Raw genomic sequence first — 25142 nt, forward strand, 5'->3', positions numbered from 1 at the left:
GACTATAAAGCAAATTCTTTCCTCTAATATTTCTATATAAAAGGATGGTGAAAATGTTTGGGAGTTAGATAATGATGATGGTTGTACAACTCTGAATATGTTTTAAAAATCTGAATTACATGCTTACTCAGTACGGTGAATTTTACGGTATATGAATTATACCTTTTAGAAAAGTCTTTTACTCAGGAAAATGTCAATGATTTTTTTGTGATTTTTTAATGGCACAATAGATCCTCTTTATTTAATGTTAATGACAGACATCTTGCATGAGCTGCTACATTTAAGAACAAATATATTTGTATACTCCATCCCTCCCACCTCCACCTTCTGTCAAAAAAAAAAAATAGGAGGAAAGCAGAATGAAACAACTGTCCTTGGAATTAGTTGGCAGTGATAGCATTCTAGATTGGTCCAACCTTTCCATCATATTCTCTGATTTCCATGGTGTTCTCTTTATAGCAATAGATGTGATATTGCAAAGGATAACTCTGTATACACTCTGTATTGACTACTTATTGAGGCTTCAGAATTAAATATGGATCTCATCAATTTTAATATTTAACATTGTTTTGTTTGCATTATAACATGGTGATCACAGCCATTCATTGAAACAACAAAGCCACAAAGTAGAATTCTCAGAGCATCTTGATACTCTGCCTTTAACTACTGTTTTACAAGAATTATAGCATGGCAATCACATCCATTCACTATAATCACTATTCTCACTGTCTCTGCAAGTAGTATTCTTAGAAACATTTTATCCCAGTCTTTAAACACTGTTTTATATGCATTAGAGTATGGTGGCCACATCCATTCACTGAATGACACTGTTCTTAACTTCTGCAAGTAGCAGTTTCAGAAACATCTGTGTGCCTTTTTCCTACCTCTGAGAGTAAGGAGGTCTCTTCACTTATTTTTTAAATAAGTGTATATATTTAAGGTACACAATAAGATGGTTTGATAGATATACATAGTGAAATGATTAATCTAGCCAAGCTAATTAACACAGTATCTCCTCATATAGTAACCACTTCCTGTGTGTGGTAAAAACACTTGAAATCGGGCCTCCCCGGTGGCGCAGCGGTTGAGCGCTGGGTTGCGAAGCTGCCCGCAGCCTCTGCAGCGCCGGTTCGATCCCCGGCTGCTCCCCGGCCACCGGAGGAGGGTCCCACATGGCACGCAGAACTCTCCTGCCGCCCGCTGCTCCCCTCAGCAGTGTACTTCGGTCCTTCTGCCTGCTCTGCTCCCCGCTCTGGCTCTGGTGAATTCTCTCACCCTCCCGCCCTTCTGACTGTACCCAGTGCTTGTATAAATAAACAAACAAATAAATAAATCAATCTTTAAAAAAAAACAACACTTGAAATCAACTCTCTCAGCAAACTTCTAGTACATTATCAACAGTCCTCATGCCATACATTAGGTCGCTAGGCTTGTTCATTCTACATAACTGCAATAACAATACTCATCAATGACTACCCTATGACTCTGTGAAGAAAGGAAGCAGTGATGGCAGGTAATGAATCACAAGAACAAAATCTCTGCTTTCCACTCTGTAATTTCTTGTTTTTATTTCTCTCTCCCCTCACCTCACCCCTTAACCCTTTCAAAGTTTAAGAACGTCTCACCACTAACACTTTACACAGGCACCAAACCAAAAGGAGGGATTCAACAGACTCTTCTTACTTCATGGAGTCTTTTAAATTTATTTCTGGTTACATTTCTATCACACTTGTCCCTGAATATACAATTCAATGTAACAGTGAGCGACATGTAAAGTTGTAGTAGTGACGGGGGATACCACAGAAAAACTAAAGCGGAGAACATCAATGAAGAAGACCACATTTGACCTCAGCAAATTCCGGCTTAACAGAAAAGTCAGACCAGAAAGCCAGAGTTTATTTTTAAAATTGTTGCATACAAGTTTCCAAGTCTGAAGCATGCCATTTGAAAGAAATATGCCTTTGCTACAAGCCCTGGGAAATTTTATCAAACCCTTCTAACCACTGGTTTCTGAGACATCAAAAAAGGAAAGAGAAATTCCAAAACAGAAAACAGTTGTACATTGTATACAGTTTTTTAAGAGGAAAGGTGGGTGACAGAACTGTTCTCAATAAACACTGATTAGCGAAACAAAGATTCTGGAAAGATTTCAGAACCAAACAATCTGAAACCACTGACAAGAAGTCAATTTTACTAGGTCAAATTGAGCTTCCTATGAAAACACAGATAACAAATAAACTTAGAAGTCATATACTGAATTCACTAGTACTGTTTGTTTTAAAATGCACAAGCACACTGGCAAACATGAAGCTAGGGTTTACACAAAGGAACCCCTGCAAGGACCAGGAAATAGTATATAAAACATCCAGTTTTGATATCTGTGTTAATTTTTTTTAAAGTAGAAAAGCTAGTAGTTGTGTGGTACAGTATAAACACTAGAAGTGGAGTTAGGAGCTCTCTGAATTCTTCAGTTCCAGCACTAGCATTAAGCAAGTCTCTTTAACTACTCTGAGTCTCAGTTTCCCCATCTTTAAAATGAGGATGCTAGGAGCCTAAAATAACTTCCAAATCCGAATTTAGGTAACAGTAGATTAAAAGGTTCTTCTCAAATAAAAAGAATACTGGCCAGATGTTATTTTTAAAAACCTCTCCTCTCCACTCAGTTCTAAATGAACTTAGAACAAGAAGAGAGCATTTGCACAAAAGGAAAAGCATCTTGACTTTTAAGGTCACTGATACTGGAATGGAAACAGTTTAAATAGTGACTTGTCATAGATAAATGAGCCTAAAGGCACTTTAAAGTGCCTTCCAAAGCCTAATTTAAATCACAACCTATACTGCTTAAGAGAAATACTAAAAATGACTCCCATATACTTGGTGACTAGAGTCTACACATCTTCCTTGTAAAGATATGTGGTAACTAGCCACTTTCAACATATGCACACAAAACTTTTGCCTCACAAAGTAGGTGGAACACAAGATCCATTTTATGATCTCTCCAGAATGGTCTTTTTTTTTTAAAGTTTTATTTATTTTTATACAAGAGCTAGGGTAAAGGCCAGAGGCGAGGGAGGGTGAGAGGATTCACCAGAGACAGAGCGGGGAACAGAACAGGCAGATGACTGAAATACACTGCTGAGGGGAACAGTGGGCATGATGGGAGAGGTCTGCTGTGCCATGTGGGAATCTCCCTGGCGGGCTAGGAATCGAACCTGCGCTGCAGAGGCTGTGGACAGCTTCACAGCGCTGCGCTCAACCCGCTGCACCACTGGGGAGGCCCTCCAGATTGGTCTTAAGATGAGAAAGGAACATATAAAGACTTGTAACTGATTCCAAGGAACAATCTAATTCAAAGTCTGTAAGGCAGAACTAATAGCAAACTGATGACAAATGTATCCCTTTGACATACCAAATTTGCCACTGAGTGCCACATTTAATAGAATGTCAATTCCTTCTGGAGCTAACCCATTCTTCCAAGCCTCATTTTCCACAGTTTTCAAGTGTTTTTCCAAGGTTTTATCTTTAGTCTTTGCAGTTTTAATGGGACCTGGAAAAAGGAACAACATTAAATAATGGGACCTTTAAAATTATTTCAGTCTTCAGTCTCAATAATTACAATCTGGGATGCTCTAAAGGAATAGTTTTAGGTAAAAACTGCCTTCCTAAAAACCATTCAAAGTCGTTAAAATTCTAAAATATTTAACAGTAATAGCACCTCCATTGAGGAAAACTGAATCGTGCCCTTGCATCACTGCTCTAAATAATCAGGGCAATGGAGTTTAGCTTCTGACTTCAGAATGGCAGTTATCAGAGGGGAAGAAGGGCAGGGAGGGACAAAATAGGCAAAGGGAGTCTAACATAGTTGGTAGATAGAAACTAGACTATTGGTGGTGGTTACAGTGTAGCTTGTACAGATGTGGAAGTATAAAGCTGTATAACTGAAAGTGATACAATGTTATAAACCGATATAACCTCAATCAATGGAAGAAAATACTAGGGGTAGTGGCTCCCAAACATTGTTGCAAACTGGAATCACCTAGGGCGTCTTGCATCCCATACCAGTAAAATCAGAATGTCTAAGAATAGATGCCAGGCATCAGTATTTTTAAAAGAATCTCAGGTAATCACAATTTGCATCAGTTTGGAAACCACTCTGCCAGGAACATGCTTTGTTGTTATATTCCCAGTACCTAGGAATAAATAAACAAAAACATAAATAAACAAAATAAAATAAACAAAAGCATGAAGGAGAAAAAATATGCTTTCTTGTGAAAATCCTTACGAAGAAAGTCAAGAATATTTTCATAGCAATCGATTGCATAAGAAATGAATCTGTCTTACCTGCCTCAAAGTACCTCATTGCTGTTTGGAGAGCATCTTCTGTTTCATCATCTGCATGTTCATGAACTTCCACAGGATTGCTCCGTCTCTGTTTCGAACTGCTCTTTGAGTTGCTTAGATGCTCGTTTACTTTCCAGGCTGAGAGATTAGTCTGATAACTATTGTTACCTCGTGAAGTCCTCTTTTGAGCTTGAGAATTCTTAACTCTCCTTTGAGATGACATTACTGCATCTGTTATATACAGAAACAAGTGTCAAGGTACCATTAATCAGTCAAGTCGTCTTTTTTTACTCCACAAAGACAAGGGCCCTATCTACCTGTATTTAGTATTCCCAGCATTTAGTACACACTACTTAGCATAGCCGAGCTCTCATTGAAAGAACTGACAAGCAACCAGGCAACAAAACCTATAGGTTAACTTTCTCAAGAAATCCTTGACCTAAATAGGATAGAGAAACATCTCTTCAAGGTAACATTCCCCAGATGAACTGACCTTTCAGGGTAAAAAAGAAAAGAAAAGAAAAAAACAGAAAGCGTACAGGTAACAACAAGTTCTCTTAAAATGACTCGATCATAGGGCCTCCCTGGTGGCGCAGCGGTTGAGCGCTGGGTTGCGAAGCTGCCCGCGGCCTCTGCGGCGCCGGTTCGATCCCCGGCTGCTTCCCGGCCACCGGCGGAGGATCCCACATGGCGCGCAGACCTCTCCTGCCGCCCGCTGCTCCCCTTAGCAGTGTACTTCGGTCCCTCTGCCTGCTCTGCTCCCCGCTCTGGCTCTGGTGAATTCTCTCACCCTCCCGCGCTTCTGACTGTACCCAGTGCATGTATAAACAAAACAAACAAACAAACAAAATAAATAAATAAAAAAAAAAAAAATGACTCGATCATAAAAGCAAGACCAAAACTAATCCATGAACTCAAGCTTACTTTCTCCATCACTCCTATTTTTCTTCACCCCACCTTGATTTTGCTTTTGATCTTCTACGTTCCCTACCTTGTGTTAAGGTAAAGCTGCATGGTTCAAAATTGAACTATGGTGAACAAGGCAAGGATTCTCAGGACAGAAACATTCCTGTTTCGCTTGTTCAATAAATATTTTTTAAATTTATTTATTATTATTTTTTAATTTTATATATTTTTACATCATTTTTCATTTTTGCACAATGTATGCATTTTCATCTTGGTTATAGTCCCCATACAATTCCCACCCCCCCCCCTTGTTTTGATCCTACTCTCCCTCTGTAGTGTGTCTCTGGTTTATAGATGTTGACCATCATTTATATGCCAAGCACATTTCTAGTTACCAGGGATAAAATAAACAATCAAGGTCTCTACTCTCATGAAACTTATGGGTGGGGGGAATAGGGAAGTGTGGAAATCAGCAAATAAGTTAATAACTATTTGTGAATGTAACACACAGTGACGTGATAGAAATGAGGGTGAGAAGCTACTTTGGCAGAAGTGTTCAAAGAAAGTCTTTCTGATGCTATCTTTAAACTGAGATTTGAATGCCAAGAAGGAATCAGTCATGTAAAGATAAGGTGGAAGAGTATTGCCTGGCTATTGAAGAGCAAGACATGCTAGACCTTAAAGCAAAAGCTTGTGTGTTGGAGCAACAGCAGCAACATCAGTATGGGGGGGGGGAGTGTAAGGGAGTGACATGGAGGAGGTAGAGGGTAGTGGGAGATGAAATCAGAAAGGTAGCCAGGGACTAGATCATTTTGGAACTTGTAGGTCAGAGGAAGGGGTTTGGATTCATGGCTAGTCACCGGTGATGGGTGGAATGTTAGCGATGGGGGTGATACCATCTATGTTTTAAGACCGTTTTAGTTGCAGTGCGGAGGAGAACAGAATGTTAGGGGTGAAGACGTGGTAACTTGCAGAAGTCCACAAAGGAGAGATGACTAGACCTAAGGTACACTGGTGTTAGAGGAGGAAGCTGTATTCTGATAGCTTTGGGGGCAGACTGGGCAAGCCATGATAAAATAATTGGTTACAGGGGGAAAGGAAGAGAAGAACCCACAACAACTTTTAAGTTTTGGGCTTCAAATGGGAAAAATTAAGGTAACGATCGCAATGACTTTCCCAGTCCCACCACTCATAAACAGTCAGAGCAGGAAAGCGACACTGACGTCCTGCCCATTGGGAAGTTCCAGGTTTAGAGCTGAGGTCCTAAGGTTCTACAAACGAAAGGAGGGTTGGCGGGCCAGCAGCTTCTGACCCCATCCATGACGCTTCCCAAGGAACCCCTTTCCTAGCCTGCCAGAGCAAGGAGTAAATTTGTCCCCGACAACTGACCCTCCCCCCCCCCCGGGGCAGATTCCCCGGTTGAGGAAAACCCGGCCTCAGCCACACCTGGCAGAACAGCCCTGCTCAGACGTCAGAAGATGCCCTCCGCACTCCAAGGCCCCATTTCGCGCGGAGTTGAAAAGTACCTCACCTAGAACACTCCTTGGTCCCTGAATCTGCACGGTTGGAACACCGCTTCCCGAATTCAAAAAAGCCGGCCCCACCCCGCGCATGCGCTTCCGCGGAGACCCAGGCGGTGATTGGGCGGAGCTTCTCTCTGTGCCGAAGCCTGATTGGTTGCATTGCAGCTCAATGGCGCGAGGAGGCGGGTGCGCGCGCCGTCGCTGACGCAGATCGAATTCCGGAGAACTGCCAGCCCCTCCCGCCCGAGCCGGGACGCGCGGCCAGTGGGCCGTTGCTGCTGGAGCTGACTGATTGGCTAGCTGGTGCTCCGTTCTAATAATGTTCGCATTCGTCATTTTGCGTAAAACGGGGCAATGAATGGCTCGAGTCTAGAATTTAACAAGGTCAATTATAGTGATCATTTTGTTCAGATTGACCTCAGCTGTCGGGACTTCGTAGGAAAATATAAAACTGCGAACTTCCCAGTAAAGGCTACTTCTCCCATGCTGGGGGAGAGACGAAGATAAAAAGGTTTATGACTTCTGAAGCTGTCACTTTCCCCTTGTTAAGCTAGGGATGGGAGGAAAGTGTAGCTGATCTGCCTCCTTTTACCGAGGAGGGGCGCGCCTACCTACCAGGATTTGCTAGAAACAGGTGTCTTCAGTTTGATGTGGCACCTTGCATGTAGCTGACGAGGAGCATGTTAAGATTCCTAATCTTGAGCAATCAATGGATCTTAAAGAAATTCATTAAAACAGCAAAAAGGGCGTGAGACCTGAGCTTAGTTCCTAGTTTAACCACTTACTAGAGTAGAAATCAGAACAAATTTCTGATAAATTTAACAACTTCCACTGATTTGGGGGGAGGTCAAAAGATATTTTAACAGTATACTATAGAGGAAATTTTGCAATCTTACAGAAAGATGAAGAATCAAAGATTAAGTTGATGGGTTTGGAAAAGACTACAGCAGAAGTGACATTTACCACATCTTATATTTATGTTTTCAAAGTACTTGAGGCAACTCTTAACCACACATGAGAATTGCATATAATACCTGCTCTTCCTATCTAGTAAAACCGACATTTTCTCGAGTCATTTTTCATACTTTTAATCATTTCATAGACTAAAATGTAAATTTGCAGGGGATTTTAAGTTTTCATTTCCTTTCTTCTTTGCAGATGATGAATCTGACGCCCAGAGTGGTGAAATAACTTGCCTAAATGTGACAAGTCTGTGGCAGTGGACTTGTGCCACTTTGTGGGCACATATATAGTGAAAGACTGTGGTTCACCTTTATTTAATATAACTGCAGGTTTTTTTTTTCCAGAAATCATTCTTCCATTTTCCCTCAGCATTACCTAGTGAATAATTAACTTGGAAATTTTTGTATTGAGATCCTAATTCTATGGTTTTCTGGCCTATGTGCTGACATCACAGAAGTATGAGTGAACTTAAATGAGACGGGAAAGTTAGTAACCACAATGGTATATTCAGTGATTGCACTCCCCCTTAGCTTTCTTCTCTCTCATCCAGACTCAAAAAAAAAAACAACATGAATTCCTCGTTATGAGCCTTTCTTTCCAGATTTTCATTATTTGTCCAGTTTCCTCCAAATTTCAAAAATTTTTATTTTGAAAGAATGAGCTAAATAAGACAGAAGTACCAATTAACAAGAACAATGACACTGAAGAAAACACAATAAATTATACTCCCCACACACATAATACCCCCACCCCTTTCCCCATCCCTGGCACAATAATATTAAAACCATCAAAGCACATCTAACAAGGAGAAACAGCAGTATGCAATGAAGAAAGCAAATTCTCATACTGCCCAATCCAACTAACCCATTTCAAGAGTCCTTCCCCCTCCTAAACTAAACTCCACCCAACGGGATGATAAAGAGGTATAGAGGAGAAACCCCTTGGGGGGGCGTGTAACCTGGATCAGCTTACACTAGCAAAGTTCAGTGAAGATTCAATAGGAGTAGTGAATCTGTTTGGCTGAGAAACACTGGATACAGCTCCTCTGTCAAATTTCAGATGACTTAAGAGAACAGCTAGCTTTTGAGATTCACAGACTTTTAACAGGACTAATCCCTGCTCCCTCCAATGGTAACAGTGGAGCAGCTGCCAAATCCTGGTTAGCTGCTGAGAGCGGTGGAAGTGAGGCAGCTTTTGGCTGAAGAAAATCCAAAAGAGATGCCTGGTAACAAATTTATACTTCAGTTTCAAACTGTGAGTAAAAGAGCTTAGTAAATTGGGCCTGGACAGTGGCAAGGTGATACCTTTTAATTTAATCACTTGAATACTTAATTATTGGTTTCATATATCCCTTGCTTCAGTTAAACTCACTGTGGAGTATTTAAAATTGAAACAACGGTCAAAGTAGAGGCTAATTCATTTCCCAGATAAGTCAGTGTCTCAAATTGAAGGAACTTTTTCCTAAAGTGGTTTTCAGCTTAATTTCTTGAAGGATTCCCCCCTACCTCATGGGACTGTATCCCGTATTTATACCAGGAGTAGGATTCTCTTTATAGGAGGTTTATTGTATTCTGCCTTCACTAGCAACCATCTACAAAGGGAAGGGTACCTATGTAGGATTAGTTCAAGATCAGAGCTTTCTCCTCCGCACGTGCATATCTGTGTGCATGTGCGCGAGCACACACACAATAAATACATTTTCTCACACGTACGTAATCTCACAGTCACATGCTTGCTGGAGTCCATCTCACAAAAAAACACTTCAATAGTTAGCCGTATACATGTACATGCAGCAAGATGTGAGAATTGGTCCAGAGTGATTAAAGGTGGTGCACACATGTCTACGTGAGGAGGTCATTTTAGGGTATAGGCGGACACAAGCCAAAGGGCCATGAACTTGCAGCTTACATTTTTCTCTTTCCCTCAAGATAAATAAATCAAATGAAAAACACACACTGACATCTTCCTGGGTATCATGGAGGCAACTGGCTGGAAGGTCCACTTTTTGCACGTCTGCTTTCCTAGGACAACTTCATTTTGCCCTGAGGGGCCTTCTCGTATAAGGAGGGCTGCTCCTCAGCACTTCCTGCTTTCCCCAGATTCCTGGGCGAGGGCTTCTTCTCAGAAGACCGGTCTTCCGGTTTTCGGGCAATCAGCAGGCGGCAGGTGAGCAGGATTCCGAACACCAGGGCATGGGCATAGCGTTTGAGAGGATCACCCACCAGCTGGTGGAAGAAGAGCACGGCCAACACCAGCAAGAGGAGGAAGAAGTTGGCCACATCTTTGGGGCGTCCAGGCACAAGGGTCATGACGATGCCGCAGGCCACCTCCAGAGCACCAATGCTTTTGCGGAGGAGAATGGAATTGATCCCCAACTTCTTCAGCAGCGGGAGCGCGCGAACATAGCTCTTGTAGGCACGTTTCTAGAGTGGAATACCATAGGAAATGGCTGTGTTAATCATGATTTTAACATTGGATTGAAGATAACACAAGGAAGGCCTCCTTCCTTCCCTGCCATTCTTTTCCACACCTGCAAGGATGTCTCATTTTTTTACTGCATTCTGTAAGGTAAAGCTGTGTTAATAGGATAAGAAAAGAGGAAAGCAACTGCTGCCATCCCAGTGATTGAAACCTTAGGAACAGCACAAAAGGTAAGACAATTTGGCTGCATAGTTGAAATTTTTTTCTGATTTTTAATCATAAGCAACGTTAATAATTTAAAAGAAAATTTATTGTATCCATAAAAACTGGTAGGGACTAGCCACATCCACATCCCCCAAGGCCTGCGTTGTCCAAACCCTAATGCATATGAATATCAACAAAATGGAAACAAGTCACAGACCCAGGATGGCTAAGACTAAATTGAATTTCCTCAATTTTTGGAATCTGTGAGACTTCAGAAAAAGAGCTGAACTGGAGTTTATGTTTGTGGAATTTGTACAAATAAAAAAGAAAAGAGCATGCTGGGCAAATAGAGAAATAAAAATGTAGGCAAATGTTAACCCTTATATATCTTTAAAATATAGTGAGACAGGGCCTCCCCGGTGGCGCAGCGGTTTGAGCGCTGGGTTGCGAAGCTACCGCGGCCTCTGCGGCGCCGGTTCGATCCCCGGTTGCTCCCCGGCCACCAGAGGAGGGTCCCACATGGCGCGTAGACCTCTCCTGCCGCCCGCTGCTCCCCTCAGCAGTGTACTTCGGTCCTTCTGCCTGCTCTGCTCCCTGCTCTGGCTCTGGTGAATTCTCTCACCCTCCCGCGCTTCTGACTGTACCCAGTGCATGTATAAACCAAACAAACAAACAAATAATAAATAAATAAATAAGACATGCCTCTAGAAAATTTAAAAAAAAAAAAAAAAAAAAAAAAAATATAGTGAGACAAAAATCAGTCTGATGTTCAGTGAGATAATCAAAGAATACTTGACCAATCAGAAGCTTCTGGCACTTAGAATAGTGCTCACACACTGTAGGTTTGGAACAAATATTAAGTCACTTTTCTGACTTCTGGACTAGTGAATGTACCTTTATTTCATAGAATTATTACCGTGAGTGGCATGAAACAATCCTTTAAGAGGATTGTTATAAGAGTGATAGTTTAGTGAAATGCTGCTCGACCCTGCTCGATAGTTGTGCTGCTTGAGCCTGGACTTGTACCAGGAATTTGTGGGACATGGAAGGAGACACTTGAAAGAGACAGAGACATGGGTGAGAGACCCAAGGGGAGGCTGCCAATGGCAGCCTTGATCTTGACTTGGATCTTGCTTTTGCTCTTTTCCTTCCAGACTACCCTGGCCCCGTATGCCCCTTTCTTATGGGTCTCCACCAGAAGGTCCCTTAGACTTGTGGCAAGCTTTCAGGCCTCAGTGGCCCTGCTTTGGGTCAACCCTGTTTGGCTGAGCATATACCCATGAGGGGACGGGTAACTTTGGGTGTTTCATTGGCAACTATTTTAAACTATCTTCTTTCTCTTCTCTTTATTGCACAGTAATTGTATTAATTATATTAAACTTATTTTCTATTGAAGGCCTTACACATTAAGAGTATGTTTGTCTTTATGCAGTGGATGGCAGAATCCATTTAGAGCATGCAGGTTTAGGGGTCCCAGAGTGCCCCTCATCTTGCTCTGTAACAATTTGACCTCTCTGAGGTTGGTTCATTCTCCTGAGCAGGACTGGAACTAAGGCACCAAAACCACTCATTGATCAAGGTAAATAATATTCCTGACCCACCCTAAGTCACCTCTTTCTAATACAGACCATGTCAGATCCTGTCTTTATTTAAAATTTCCCCTTGAAACTGTCTCTACCATGTTCATGAGCATGTAAGGAAACACAAAGCTAGTCATTCTTTCTTGTCCCATTGTAGGTTAATTCAGGTATCTTCAGAAGAAAATTAGGAGAGGTTGACTAGTAGGCAGAGTAGAACCATGAGCTGGACTGAGCCAGACCTACAGCAGAGCACCTGGTGGTAGGGGAGAAGCCTCTGGGTTTCCTCTCACCATTAACCTAGATGCCACCTGCACTCTCTCCCCGTCTGCACAATGGGAACTAGGGAAAGAAATCTGGACCCAAGAGACTTCCTTGACAGTTTTAAGTAAGGACCATTTCTAATTAGCAATATAAAGCTTCCCAAGAGGGAATTCGTAAATCCTAAGTGTAAGCTTGTGATATGATGCACACAGGAGGCAAAATGAGTTTCTTAGAGTCAGTTGGAGTCAATATGTTTATATAGGTTTGAGCATATAAACCTCGGAGCAGATACAAAGATTTAAACCTACTTGACCTCAATAAACATAATTGGAGGTGGGGGAAGACTTCCAAATGCTGGCTGAATGACTTCTGGAAATGCTCCCTTTTTGGCTAGGGCTAATCACTCATCATTCAAGAATAGATTGTTATCGGGCCTCCCCGGTGGCGCAGCGGTTGAGCACTGGTTTGCGGACCTGCCCGCAGCCTCTGCGGCACCGGTTAGATCCCCGGCTGCTCCCCAGCCACCGGAGGAGGGTCCCACATGGCGCGACAGACCTCTCCTGCCGCCCGCTGCTCCCCTCAGCAGTGTACTTCGCTCCTTCTGCCTGCTCTGCTCCCCGCTCTGGCTCTGGTGAATTCTCTCACCCTCCCGCGCTTCTGACTGTACCCAGTGCATGTATAAACAAAACAAGCAAATAAATAAATACATAAATAAATAAACATGCCTCTATAAAATTAAAAAAAAAAACTTAAAAAAAAAAAAAGAATAGATTGTTATCTATACTATAGTAGAATCTGTAGCCTGGGGCCAAATTCCAGGTCTTAAATCAGGTTCTACTTGATCTTTTTTCTTCCCCATTTGACCTAACTCCCTATTACTTTTTCAATTTATCTAACCTCTTAAACTGCCACTGTGGATATTTTTATGCAGCAGTTAGTTACCTCTTTCCTCCTTTTCTCAAAAGGAAACTGCAGGAGGATAAACCATTTCATAAATCTTTAGTTCAAAACTGAGTAGGTACAGAAAACATCTATGCTGCAGGACTCCAGAAAAGCACTGCTTAGGTTGTTACAGATGGGACTAAACTTGGATGGAGTCTTCACATCATAGGAAGTCCCTTATTGTTTCTCTTCTGGAGGAGGATGGAGATGTCAAAGGAGCCTACTGCCAAACCCATCAAAGCTTGGTTTGGGCCACCTCGATTCTAACAATAGAAGGTCACTGTGTCTTGAGTCTATAGTAAACAGGTCTCTAAAGACTTTAATGGTGCTGATAGTAAGAATAAAGAGAGTTGACTGACTCACTCTCCAAAAAAGTCTCTGGCACTTTATTAGATCTGTTTCCTTACCATTGCAACCATAGTTCGCATGCAGGGAAAAGAAGCAAGAAAGAGGAGGGTTTAGTCAAATATTGCAAAACCATTTAATCAAAGACCCTCATCCAGCAATAACTCTGGGCTGGAACTCCTAAGATAACCTAAATTCCAATTTTAACTTTTTTTAATAAATAAATCTTTAAGATTTATTTATTTATGTATACAAGAACTGGGGTGTAGGCCAGAGGTGGGGGGGGGGGCGTGAGAGGATTCACCAGAGACAGAGTGGGGAACAGAACAGGCAGACTGACTGAAATACACTGCTGAGGGAGCAGCGGGAGAGTCAGGAGAGATCTGCTGCACTGAGTGGGTAGGTAGCTCCCTGGCCGGGGATCTAAGTTGTGCTGCAGTGACTGGGGATAATTTCATAGTGCTGTGCTTAACCCCTTGCGCCACCGGGGAGGCCCTCCAATTTTAACTTTGCCCCCTAAATGACTTGGAGAAAATGGCTAAGTAGTTTAGTACCTCAGTCTCCCCTTTTGTAATCAAATGAATATTTTGGAGATTTAGTCAAAGAATCATGGCATCAGATAAAACAGGTAACATCAGCCAAGGGCCACACACTTCTGCATTTTATCATTAATGAATCACACAATTAGAAATCCATGCATTTGCAAGCCACAGTAATTATTTTAATGACAACAGCGATGAATCAAGTAGGTTCATTCTTGAGGTAAGAGATGCGATTGAGAGTCAAAAGCACCCCTCTTTCTTTAGTCTTTTTCTTTAGTCACACCTCTTTATTTTTTTTATTTTTTTAAAGACTTATTTATTTGTTTATTTATTTATACAAGCACTGGGTACAGTCAGAAGGGCTGGAGGGTGAGAGAATTCACCAGAGCCAGAGCAGGGAGCAGCAGGCAGAAGGACCGAAGTACACTGCTGAAGGGAGCAGCGGGCGGCAGGAGAGGTCTGTGTGCCATGTGGGACCCTCCTCCGGTGGCTGGGGAGCAGCTGGGGATCGAACCGGCGCTGCAGAGGCTGCAGGCAGCTTTGCAACCCAGCGCTCAACCGCTGCGCCACCAGGGAGGCCCCTCTTTATTTTTCATCATTTATTCTTCACAAAACTCCAGGCTCCATGATTTCATATTAATGACATTAAATTAGAACAGCTCAAAACTGTCTAATAATATTCATCTTCGATTACAATTAATAACGAATCCAAGTCAGCTAATAGGACAAAATGGGAACAGAGGTAAATGGTTTGGTTCACTTTAGTTCACTTATGCCAATTAGGTAAAAGAAAAAATAATTTGGCTAAGGTACTGTATAATTCCACTTATTTAAAATTCAAAAACAGGTACAATTAACTGATGTTGTGAGAAGTCGGGATAGTAATTACCCGTGAGGAGGTAGTAGCTGGGAGGGGCCATGAGGGGAGTTTTCAGGGTGCTAGTCCCGTTCCATTTCTTGATATGCCTGCTGATTCCATGGCAGTATTTCGAAAATTCCTTGAGCTGTACACTAGGTGCCTGTTGTCTCAGAATATATGTTGTACTTCAATAAAATGTGTAGGGAAAAAGCAATATGAAAGCAGAAGAGGGCACTGACAAAAATATATTTTGGCTAAAAATCTCATCCTGGTTACTATCTTAGACCATAAAGCCTACGTAAGTGCTCCAAAATTTACTGACTCAAATATGATTTTACTGAATCTCTGTAGGGAAAAAAGCCACATGTGAATCATAGATCACTTCTTAAATGCAATACAAAGCCATCACGTGTTAACTGACAGATATCCATGTGAATGATAAAAACCTTTTAAGCAGTTCTAATTTGCACTGTCCTAATGCCCTCCTAAAGAGGACACTGACAAACCTGGTCCTACTAACCAAAGTCTGCCCCTCCCCTATCACATCTTAGAGCACAAGAGTCTGACTTCTGTCAATCATCCGAAACTAGCAAAGCTGATGGCCACCGAGAAGCTACAAGCTCCCTGCCATAAACTGCAATGTAGGTTAGGTTGTGTGAGCTGAGCAGAGGTACCTCACATCTCTGGGTCAGTTTCTTCTGAGGGAATAGATGTGTTTTACCACCTCAGAGGGTATGAAGCATCAATGAATTACTATCCTATTACCTATTGGAAAGCAATTAATGGCAATGATTAGAAGCATAAAAGATGGACATTAAATAAACTGCCCAAACATCTGGAGTGTTTTCCTAGGGTTACACAGACAGGCGGGCATTTAACTATCGGTGAGCAAATCAATCAAATTGACATTCCCTATGAGGGAATGCAAAGAGGGGAACTCCTGCCTTCTTTTCCCCAGGGCCAAAATCTCTGACTTCATTGTGACAGGATTCTGGTGTTTTCTAACCATTTCATATCTGACCTCTTGTGCTTACTGGACACAGTCACTGTTACAGAAGAGCTGAATACCAAATTTAGAGCAAGTCAACCATTCACATGTTGCCTGTCACCTCACAGGAAATTGCTTAGCAGCATTTGTAAGCACTGTCTCCCAATTTCAAGTGAATTAATGAAGGCATTTAGTCAAGGCAGTGGTTTGGCCGGGTGAATTCCTGTGGGCTTTCGAGTCTTCTATAGTGACACTTGTTCAATCTGGAGGAGGTATGGGGTGACGCACACCAAATGGGCTTATTCTGGAAGTTCTGTATGAGATCCACTGGGCATTACCCAGCAGCAAGTGTGGCACTTTCATATTAGCTGATTGTATAAAAGGAATATGAAAATAGCATCTTCCTCTTTTAAATGCCTGATTTCAACTCCTTAAACTGGCCACTTAAATTAGCTGGGAGACCACTGCATAATACATATTTCACCGTCACCTCATTGAGTGTATTTTAATATCACTACCTGCAAACACTGTACCATACTCTTCCATATATCATCTCAATCAATATTTACAACAACCTCTGAAGTAGGTATTATTATACTCATTTTGCAGGTGAGGAAACTGAGGCACCAAAAATGGCAGGACTCAAACCCAAGCCTATACAATTATAGTCTTTCCACTTAGCTTTCCTGGCTTCCTCAGTAGAGCCAGGAAAGAAGTTCACAGTCATGTGTTTGGATTTTAGCAGTGGATCCCATGGAGGGGATAACACCTAGGCATACCACTAATGGTTTTAGAATAAGAAAACATAATTGACAGTAAAAGCAAAAATTAATAACAAAAAAATTCAAATTTGAAAAATTTACTTTGGTTTCAAAGTAAAATAACACCCCAAAATATGGACAAGGGCAATTGAAATGGTATAAAAAGGGAGCAAGAATGTGCCAGATATTTTCAAGAATCAAGTTCTGACATTCCCCAAAAAGCAGTTGTAACCATTAATGACTCCTCTACCAAGAGTACTGAGTCACAGGCTTGGTTTATAATCTCTGCTCCAACAGCAGCTTACTCTACATTCTTGGAAAAGTCATTAAACTTACTCTGCTTCAATTTATTCATTAATAAAATAAGAATAACTAATAAAATGAATTGAGCCCACAGAGATGTTTTCAATAACAAGTTATCTTACAGCAGCAACAGCAACACTTTGAGATCATCTAAGAAAAACCACTGCAGTGAATACATGCCTATACTCCTAAATGGAATACAGAAAATCCCAGATAATCATCCAAGCAGGTCTAGGGTTAGGGTCCTGAGGGGCTATAGCCCCCATCTAAGAAGCAAGAAATGGTTCTTGAACTGTAAAATGCAAGAGTCCACCAGAGAAATCTGAAGGGTGGTGACCAGCCAAGATAAGGCTACAATGACTAACCTGTACATTCAACAAACATAAATTGAGCACCTGATTTGGACTAGACCTTGATTCCTACAGGTTGAATAATAAAACTGGGCCAGCCCAGGTCCTGTGCAGTGAGCCCTATGTTGGACTGTCATCTCCAGCCTCTGTAAAATGCTCCATGTAGGAGAGGATCCTGGAAAAGAGTGGTCTGAAAATCCTTCTCAAGCTTCATACTACTGTGAAGTCTGCCTCCCATGCAGATATAGTTCTTCAGTTCCCTCCAGCTGCCTCTGAGCACAGAAGCACAGAATTGTGCGTACACATACACACACACACACACACACACACACACTGGTTCTGTACTACTGTATTAGGTTATCTCTATTTAAGATTGCTCATTTGTAGGATATGAAATCTTCATATTTGTTTCTTCTACCTTTCATTAGACTGCAACAGACAGCTCACTCCCTAGGAGAAGCCTACTGTAAACCCATTTGGCTGGTCCTCCTCGTGAGCTCCTGCCAAGCTGGTAGGAAGCTTCCCGGTGACTCCATCTTAGTTGGATTGCCTGCAGAGCCTAACACTGTACTTAGGGTGCATCTTGGGGGGGCCTCTAAAGCAGCTTAGCAGGGTGTGGGGAGCAGAGAATATACTGAAGAAGGGTGTTATGTCCCTAAGGAAAGGCAAAGCTTAAAAATATCTCATGCGCTCACACACAAATCTATAAACATATGCATATATGAAAAGTGAAGAAAAGCGAAGAAAAGCAGGAGCATATTCATTTATCTATATCTAACACAAAACTGCTACCACCAAGACATAATTGTAGTAGTATTCCCCCTCCACCCTGCCCCTCTGTCCTACCTCTTCAAGCCCTTTGGTGGCTTTCGCTCCCCCACCTCTTCTCCCCTCCCCATTGCAGGCTGTCTCCTATACACATTTTGACCTGATTTTAATTCCATCTGGTCAAACATGCTGGGAGGAGGGGAAAGAAGCAGGAGAAGCACATTATGATTTGCCACTGAGGCTAGACCTAGGCCCTTGAGTCCCAGCTACCCTCCCCCACCCCAGGGTGATCCTGTGGTGAGAGAGACATGGAAAGCACTAGCTCAAACCCTGAGAGCTCCCGAAGCCAGAGCTGCCTACAAACATTTCTGAGCATCTACAATTTGCAGTCTCCATCCATTTGCAGCTCATGTTGAGGTGCCCTGGAAAGCTCTGCAGTGCCTCCAGGAGAGCCATTTATTCCTGTCAACGTGTGGGGTTATTCTTCCTAGCCTCAGCCCTACGGAGTCTCTCTTGCCTCTTTTCTCTTTCTCTTCCAGGTCCTCCCCTTAACTCTATTCCTTCTTGACCTTGACAGCCCAGTAATAGGCTCCCTCCCATTCCTGGCAGTCTGGCAAAGGCAGTGAGAAGCAGGTTCCCTTCATCTGGGGCGGGGAAATGAAGAGCAAAGTGACAGGGGAAGAGACAAGCGACAGAAAGTGCTGGAAACATCCACTGCTATCTCCTAGTACTTCACAGCATAAGAGCAAGTCCTCTTCACGCCCAACTGGGGAGAGCAGCCCAGCCCCCAGGTTGCAGAGATGTTTTGGCCAGTCACCTTCGGTGATTCCAACTCTGCAGAGGGGAAAACCTGCAGAGGGCCAGGCCCTGGGCATCCACAGGAGTCAGGGTGGGGGGTTATGGACTGTTTGGCAGGAGAGAAAAGACAGACTTTGCAGATTTTGCAGATTAGCCTACAAACAGAATAAAATAAAACAAAACATCCAGCTCTCCTTTGGGGGGGGGTGCCAGGGAGCAAGCGCTCAGTGACCTTTATTTGGGCTAAGAGTGCTTTGTCTCAAGGATACCGAAGCACAACCAGGCTGCTGGGGAATACCATCGGCTCTCCGCCTGGGTTGTGGGATACCTTTCCCGCCCCTAAAAATTGCTCTTTTTAGTAACCCCTTCTCCCTTAGCTCGTTCCCCTTTGTTCTTCTCAAAGATAAATAAACTCTCCAGTTTGGTAAACTCTCAGCTCCAAGGAAGCCACCCGACTTGCAGACTGGAGCCCGCACTTTGGGTGTGCTGGAAGGAGGGGAGGGCTCCTGACACTGACAGGTGTTACGCAGGTCTCAGCCTTCTGGTTTACTTGGGGGTATGGGGGGGCACTCACTGAGCAACCCCTCCCCCAACTGGCATTCAGCGGCCCCTGAACAGTTGCTCCGGGCATAGCCCACAAACGAAATCTTTCTTGCCCAGCTGCTCCTACCGAACTGCAAAGTTGTTGGGGAGAAGGGACGGTCCAGGGTGGGGGTCGGGTTTAAGGGGCTGGGACCCAGGACGGAGAAGGAAAGAAGGGGAGAGGTCCTCGCAATCCCTTGGGGGTGCGCTCCTCATCACCCGACAGCTTCACTTACCATCTCAGTGTAGGCATCCTTGCTGAGCCTGGGGGTCAACTTGATAGTCCCCATGAAAACAAAGAAGAGTCCCAGGGCCACCGAAAGGGCCACGACAGTTATGGTTCTGGGGGATGCCATGGGTCACCAAGGCAGGTCCCAACTAATCCTTCTGTTTTGCGCACTCTGTCTGTCTACGGCGCAAGCAGTTAACACAGAGGGAGCAAGAGGGACGCCGCGGAGGCAGCAGGCAGCTAGAATGACAAAGGAGAGGAGGGAGCTCGAGAGAAAAATTGAGAGATCGAGATTCAACCTCTCTCACTACAACAATCGCTGGGTCCTAATGCCCTACCCTTGCTCCTCACTGGCCCAGAGCATAGTATCGAAGTTAAGCGGAGCCCTGAACTGAGGTGGGAACTGCCTCTTCGTTGGGGGCATGGGTAGGTTAAGTTCAAGGAGATGCTCCGGAATGTGGAATTAGGGGAGACTTTCCTCCCACTTCTCATCTCCATCACCTTCCACTTATTCATTCTCTCCCTCCCCCACCTCTCTCTTCTCTTCCTTCCCTCCATCAAAACATTTGTCCTCAGAGTTGCTGGTTTCTGCAGTTGGTAAAGTTCAAAGATAAAACTGCAAATTTGTCTCACTTTGTTAGGGGGAAAGGACGATTGCTGTCAAAGAAGGTTTTAATTTGGTCTTCCTCAAAAACTTTTACTAATGCCAGAGTTTGAAATTTGGCTTTCAAGACCTTCCATGCATTGACCTCTGTCTCTCTTGGAAAGTTTATCTTCCAATAACTCTGTGGCCTTGTTGTAGGGCAGCCCCGATATTGAACGGGTTCCTGGCTGTGGGTCCTCACCCGCGCGCTTACAAGGGACTTATGAATACTCCACTACAGGCACACACAAAAGGTTAATAAAAGGTTTATTTACAAGGGAAAGGGAACTGAGGAAATGTACAACTCAGGGAGAAAATAGGGAAATAAAGTCTTTAATGCGTCCTACCCGATCCGCCGACCTGGAAACCCAAAGGAACTCTCAGAGCTGGCCGGACACTGCGAGCTGGCAGAGAGCCAAAATGGGGGGAACCCCCCCCCCTCCAAAGCCTACTTGTCTGGCTTTATACCAACCTGGTTGCTTAACCCCACCCTCAGGTCCCAGCCACCTTCCCTTTGGTGGTGATGGGATTTGGAGTTCCCAGTGTCTTTGGCTTTGGCCTGGGGTGGGGGTGGAGTCCACAAAGCCCCTATGGAATTAGCTTTAGGACATCCTTTTCCCCCTAACAGCCTCAAGGCCTATTACTCAGTCCACACACCTGAGCTTCCCCACCTCCCCTGCCCTTGGTCATTCCCTTCCGGACTCTGGACTCTGCTGCTCTTCATTTACACCCAATCTTCTCTTCAATGTCACCTGCATAAAGCCGGCCCTGATCCATTACCAGGTGGAGATAATTTCTCTCTCCTCTGATTTCCTAGAACAATACCCAACATTTATCAGCCATCTATCATGGAGTGATGGACTCTGCCCTCTAGTTTTCTTAGCTCATTTAATCTTTATAATAACATTGTGAGCTAAGCCTGAGCTCCCATTTTATGGATGGGACAATGAGGCACAGGGAAATTAAGTAAGCTGCCCAAGAGGAGATAGCTAGTAAATGGAGAGCCAGAATTCAAACTGAGGGAGTAATTTCCAAAGCCCAGGTTCTTAACCATTCTTTACAGATTTTCTTTTTAACATTTTTACATCCTTAGTATGGCACTTACCATGATATGGTTTAGTTCAGTAATTAAACACACGTACATGGGGGCACATACTTATTGAGAGGTAGTATTCATTAAGGAGATAAAAACAGTCCTACAGTCAGACCCAAAAGGCCCAGGGTTTAAACCCCAGCCCTGACACTAAATCTGTGAACTTAGATTAGACACTTAATTGGAGCCTCTATTATTTCATTTATAAAATGTGGATGAAGATTCTGCCACAAAGATTTGTTTTAAAAATTCCATGTAAGTAATTGTCTAATGTAGTGTCTATATATAATAATACCTCAAATGATGTAATTCTCTTCTTGCTTCTTCTGCCTTCCAATCCCCTACACAATTGGCTTTGGTTATAAGCATGTAAAAGGTAGGTGTTGGATGTGGGGTGTTAACATACGTCTGGAGAGGTGTGATTCTATCCATCTGAATCATATACAGTGTTATAAACCAATATTACCTCAATTAAAAAACATAGCTTAAGCAGAAGAAACTATCTATATCAATATCTATATATCTATATCTATATCTATATCTATATCTATATCTCTCTATATATATCTTCAAGTAAACTATTTTGGTTAAATGCAAAAATAAAATAAATGGTAGGGAACAATATCTACTTATGCCCCATAGTACCTACAGTGCCTTGTGTAAAACACAAATACTGATAAAATCCTGATAATCTTTGTTGGGGAAAATTGATGAGTGTAAATGTAAATACTCCTGGGAGTAACATAAGATTTAGTTATCTTTTTAATGGCTGAGTGGTATTCCATTATGTATTGTTCCATGTCTTCTTGATCTATTCATCTGTTTAGGTGCATTTAGGTTGTTTCCATATCTTGGCTACTGTAAATAGTGCTGCAACAAACATAGGAGTGCAGGTTTCCTTTTGAATTAATGTTTTTGTGCCCTTCGGGTAGACTCATGCCATTTGCAGAAAGGTGGATGGAGCTAGAAGGGATTACACTAAGTGAAAAAAGTCAGAAGGAAAAGGAAATATTGGATGGTTTCACTTATATGTGGAATATGGAGAAACCGAAGGGTCAGGAAAAAGATAAAACTTGCAAGCTCACCATAGGTGTGAGGCATACCACAGGGGAGAAGGAGGGAAAGGGGTGAGAACAGGAAGGGAGCTGCACAAGAACGGTGGACATGGAGCAGAGTGCTATTGTGGCGGGAGAACAACAGGGACTCCACTTGAGGGGAGAAATCAAATACTGTCCGAAAATTAACAACCATGTAAGAAAGTAAATTTATTTATTTATTTTTTTAAAAATAATAAATTTTATTTTTATATTCCCCATACAATTGCAACCCACCCATTCTGACCCAACTCCCTCCCCTCCTGCCCCCCACCCCCCAAAAAGTGTCTCTGTTTCATAGTTTTTTGTTGATTTTGATTTTCACTCTCTTATAGTTATTCATTTTCCTGGTCCCTTATTTAAGTTTTCTAGATTCCTGCTATGAGTGAGACCATCCGGTATTTTTCTTTTTCTTTCTGGCTTATTTCGCTGAGCATGATCCCTTCCAGCGCCATCCATGTTGCTGCAAATTGCGTGTTTATCTTTTTTGAATGCTGAGTAATATTCCATGGTGTATATGTACCACATCTTCTTGATCCAGTCATCTATTTTTGGGCATTTGGGCTGTTTCCAAAGCTTAGCTATTGTAAATAGTGCTGCTATAAACATAGGGGTGCAGGTGTTCTTTGGAATTGATGTTTCTGTGTCCTTTGGGTAAATACCTAGGAGTGGAATTGCTGGATCCTATGGAAGCTCTATGTTTAGTAGGTCAAGAAATCTCCACACAGCTCTCCATAGTGGTTGGACCAGTTTGCACTCCCACCAACAGTGCAGAAGAGCTCCTTTTTCTCCACACCCTCGCCAACATTTGTTGTTGCTAGTTTTTTTAATATGTGCCATTCTCACTGGTGTGAGATGGTATCTCATGGTAGTTTTGATTTGCATTTCCCTGATTACAAGTGATGTTGAACATTTTTTCATATGCCTGTTGGCCATTTGCATTTTCTCTTCAGTAAGTTCAGAGAAGTTTCTTTTTAGCTCTTCTGCCCATTTTTCCACTGGATTATTTTCTTTGTTGTTGGTGAGTCTCATCAGCTCTTTGCAGATTTTTGTGATCAGTTATTTATCATTAGTGTTGTTTGCAAAAATGTTCTCCCAGTCGGTGGGGTTTCTCTTTGTTTTGGTTATTGTCTCTTTTGCTGTGCAGAAACTCTTTAATTTGATGTAGTCCCAGCTGTTTATCTTTGCCTTCACTATCACTGCTTTGGGTGATGTGTCTGTAAAGATGTCTTTGATGTGCAAATCACGTAGTGTTTTGCCTATATTTCCTTCTATATATTTTATGGTTTCAGGTCTTATGTCTAGTTCTTTAATCCATTTTGAGTTGATTTTTGTGTATGGTGTGAGGTAGTGGTCAAGCTTCATTCTTTTGCATGTAGTGACCCAGTTTTCCCAGCACCATTTATTGAACAAACTAAGAAAGTAAATTTAATATAAAGCATTTTTTAAAAGATTTAGCTATCATTTGACTTTTCTGGTGGAAGAATGTAGACTCTTCTGATTTTGATTCATCCTGCAAATTACTGAGTGTCTCCAATGTGCATACAAGTGAAGGAGGCATGAAGGAATATACGGACCAATGAGGCAGGGGCCCTGCTCCCAAAGGGCTTCTTGTATAATGGAGATACAATTTGTTAGAAAATAAAGAATTTCTTTATACATAAAGACTGGGAAGAATAAGCCAAAATGAAATGTTTATCCAAATGTCTAGGTTGAATATGGCAGTAAAATGAGCACTTAGGGAAGTCCATTCACAAAATTAAACAACTGATCCATATATATACATACGTATATATATTTAATGACATACATATAGACTTTTTCCTTTCAAATTACATGAAAAGAATAATAAATAGTCCTCACAAAATATATAAGATACTGAATAATACAAGGAATAAATATACAAGGAAAAAATATCTCATGATCCCAATTTGGAGAAATAAACCTTGTTAATATTTTGATCAATTGATATTTTTAATAGACCCTTCTCTTGAATACCTCTCTGTTTACAAAATGTATATAAATGAATTTTTCAAAAATTGATCCTGCCATAGAATCAATTTTATACCCTGCTTCTTTTTACTTGTAATATTTTCCCATGTCATTAGGCTATCCAGAAATATAATCTCTCTTAAATAACTGTAAAATACTTCAGCATTATTTGAATGTATTATAATTCATTTAACTACTCTCCTGTTGATATTGATGTTGCTTTCATGGTTTTGTTTCTGTAAATAAATATGTGATGCATATTGTTGTATTGATATACATATATATGTATTTGAATTCCTGCATTTTTCCTTAGGATAAATTCCTTTAATGGTTCAGAATTACAAATTTTTTGCATATATATTTAATAATAGCTAGCATTTACTTATCATTTAGAGGATACTAGAACATATGCTAAGTAACTTGCAAGCATGCATCCCCAGATTAGTGCTATTACTTCTCTCCATTTTATGAATGAGGAATCCAGGCAAGGAGTGAAGCAGTTCTCCAAGTCTAGAGTAGGGCCATTACCTGTTGGGGCATTCAACTTAAGCCATTGTTGTTGCACAGTTTGTTGCTGCTGCTGCTTTAATTCATTTAAAAGATATGAATATTTAAAAGATTCTTGATACATATTACTAATGTGTTTTCCAGAGG

At 42.0% G+C, this 25142-nt stretch overlaps 2 protein-coding genes across 4 annotated transcripts in view; both read right to left on the minus strand.

Annotated features, from left to right (window-relative positions):
• CENPI (centromere protein I) overlaps positions 1–6857 on the minus strand; it is a 38323-nt gene extending 31466 nt beyond the window's left edge. Inside the window, exons 1-3 of one of the 3 annotated variants that reach the window (XM_037512205.2) lie at positions 6779–6857; positions 4342–4572; positions 3410–3547 (exon numbers count right to left, since the gene is read on the minus strand). In XM_037512205.2, coding sequence (XP_037368102.1) covers positions 3410–3547; positions 4342–4564 — 361 coding nt within the window. In that variant the 5' untranslated portion in view covers positions 4565–4572; positions 6779–6857. The other 2 variants (XM_054695646.1, XM_054695647.1) reach the window with 2 other exon arrangements.
• A 1634-nt stretch (positions 6858–8491) lies between these two features.
• TMEM35A (transmembrane protein 35A) lies at positions 8492–19926 on the minus strand. Its single transcript, XM_037512992.2, has 2 exons — positions 19674–19926; positions 8492–10156 (listed from the first exon to the last, which is right to left on the minus strand). The coding sequence occupies exons 1-2, from the start codon at positions 19791–19793 to the stop codon at positions 9755–9757; spliced, it is 522 nt and encodes a 173-aa protein (XP_037368889.1). The 5' UTR covers positions 19794–19926; the 3' UTR covers positions 8492–9754.
• Between the last annotated feature and the right edge of the window lie 5216 nt (positions 19927–25142).

The sequence above is a fragment of the Talpa occidentalis genome, unplaced genomic scaffold (assembly GCF_014898055.3).
Source record: "Talpa occidentalis isolate TD23 unplaced genomic scaffold, MPIMG_talOcc4v2.1 talOcc4.15, whole genome shotgun sequence".
Taxonomy (NCBI): domain Eukaryota; kingdom Metazoa; phylum Chordata; class Mammalia; order Eulipotyphla; family Talpidae; genus Talpa; species Talpa occidentalis.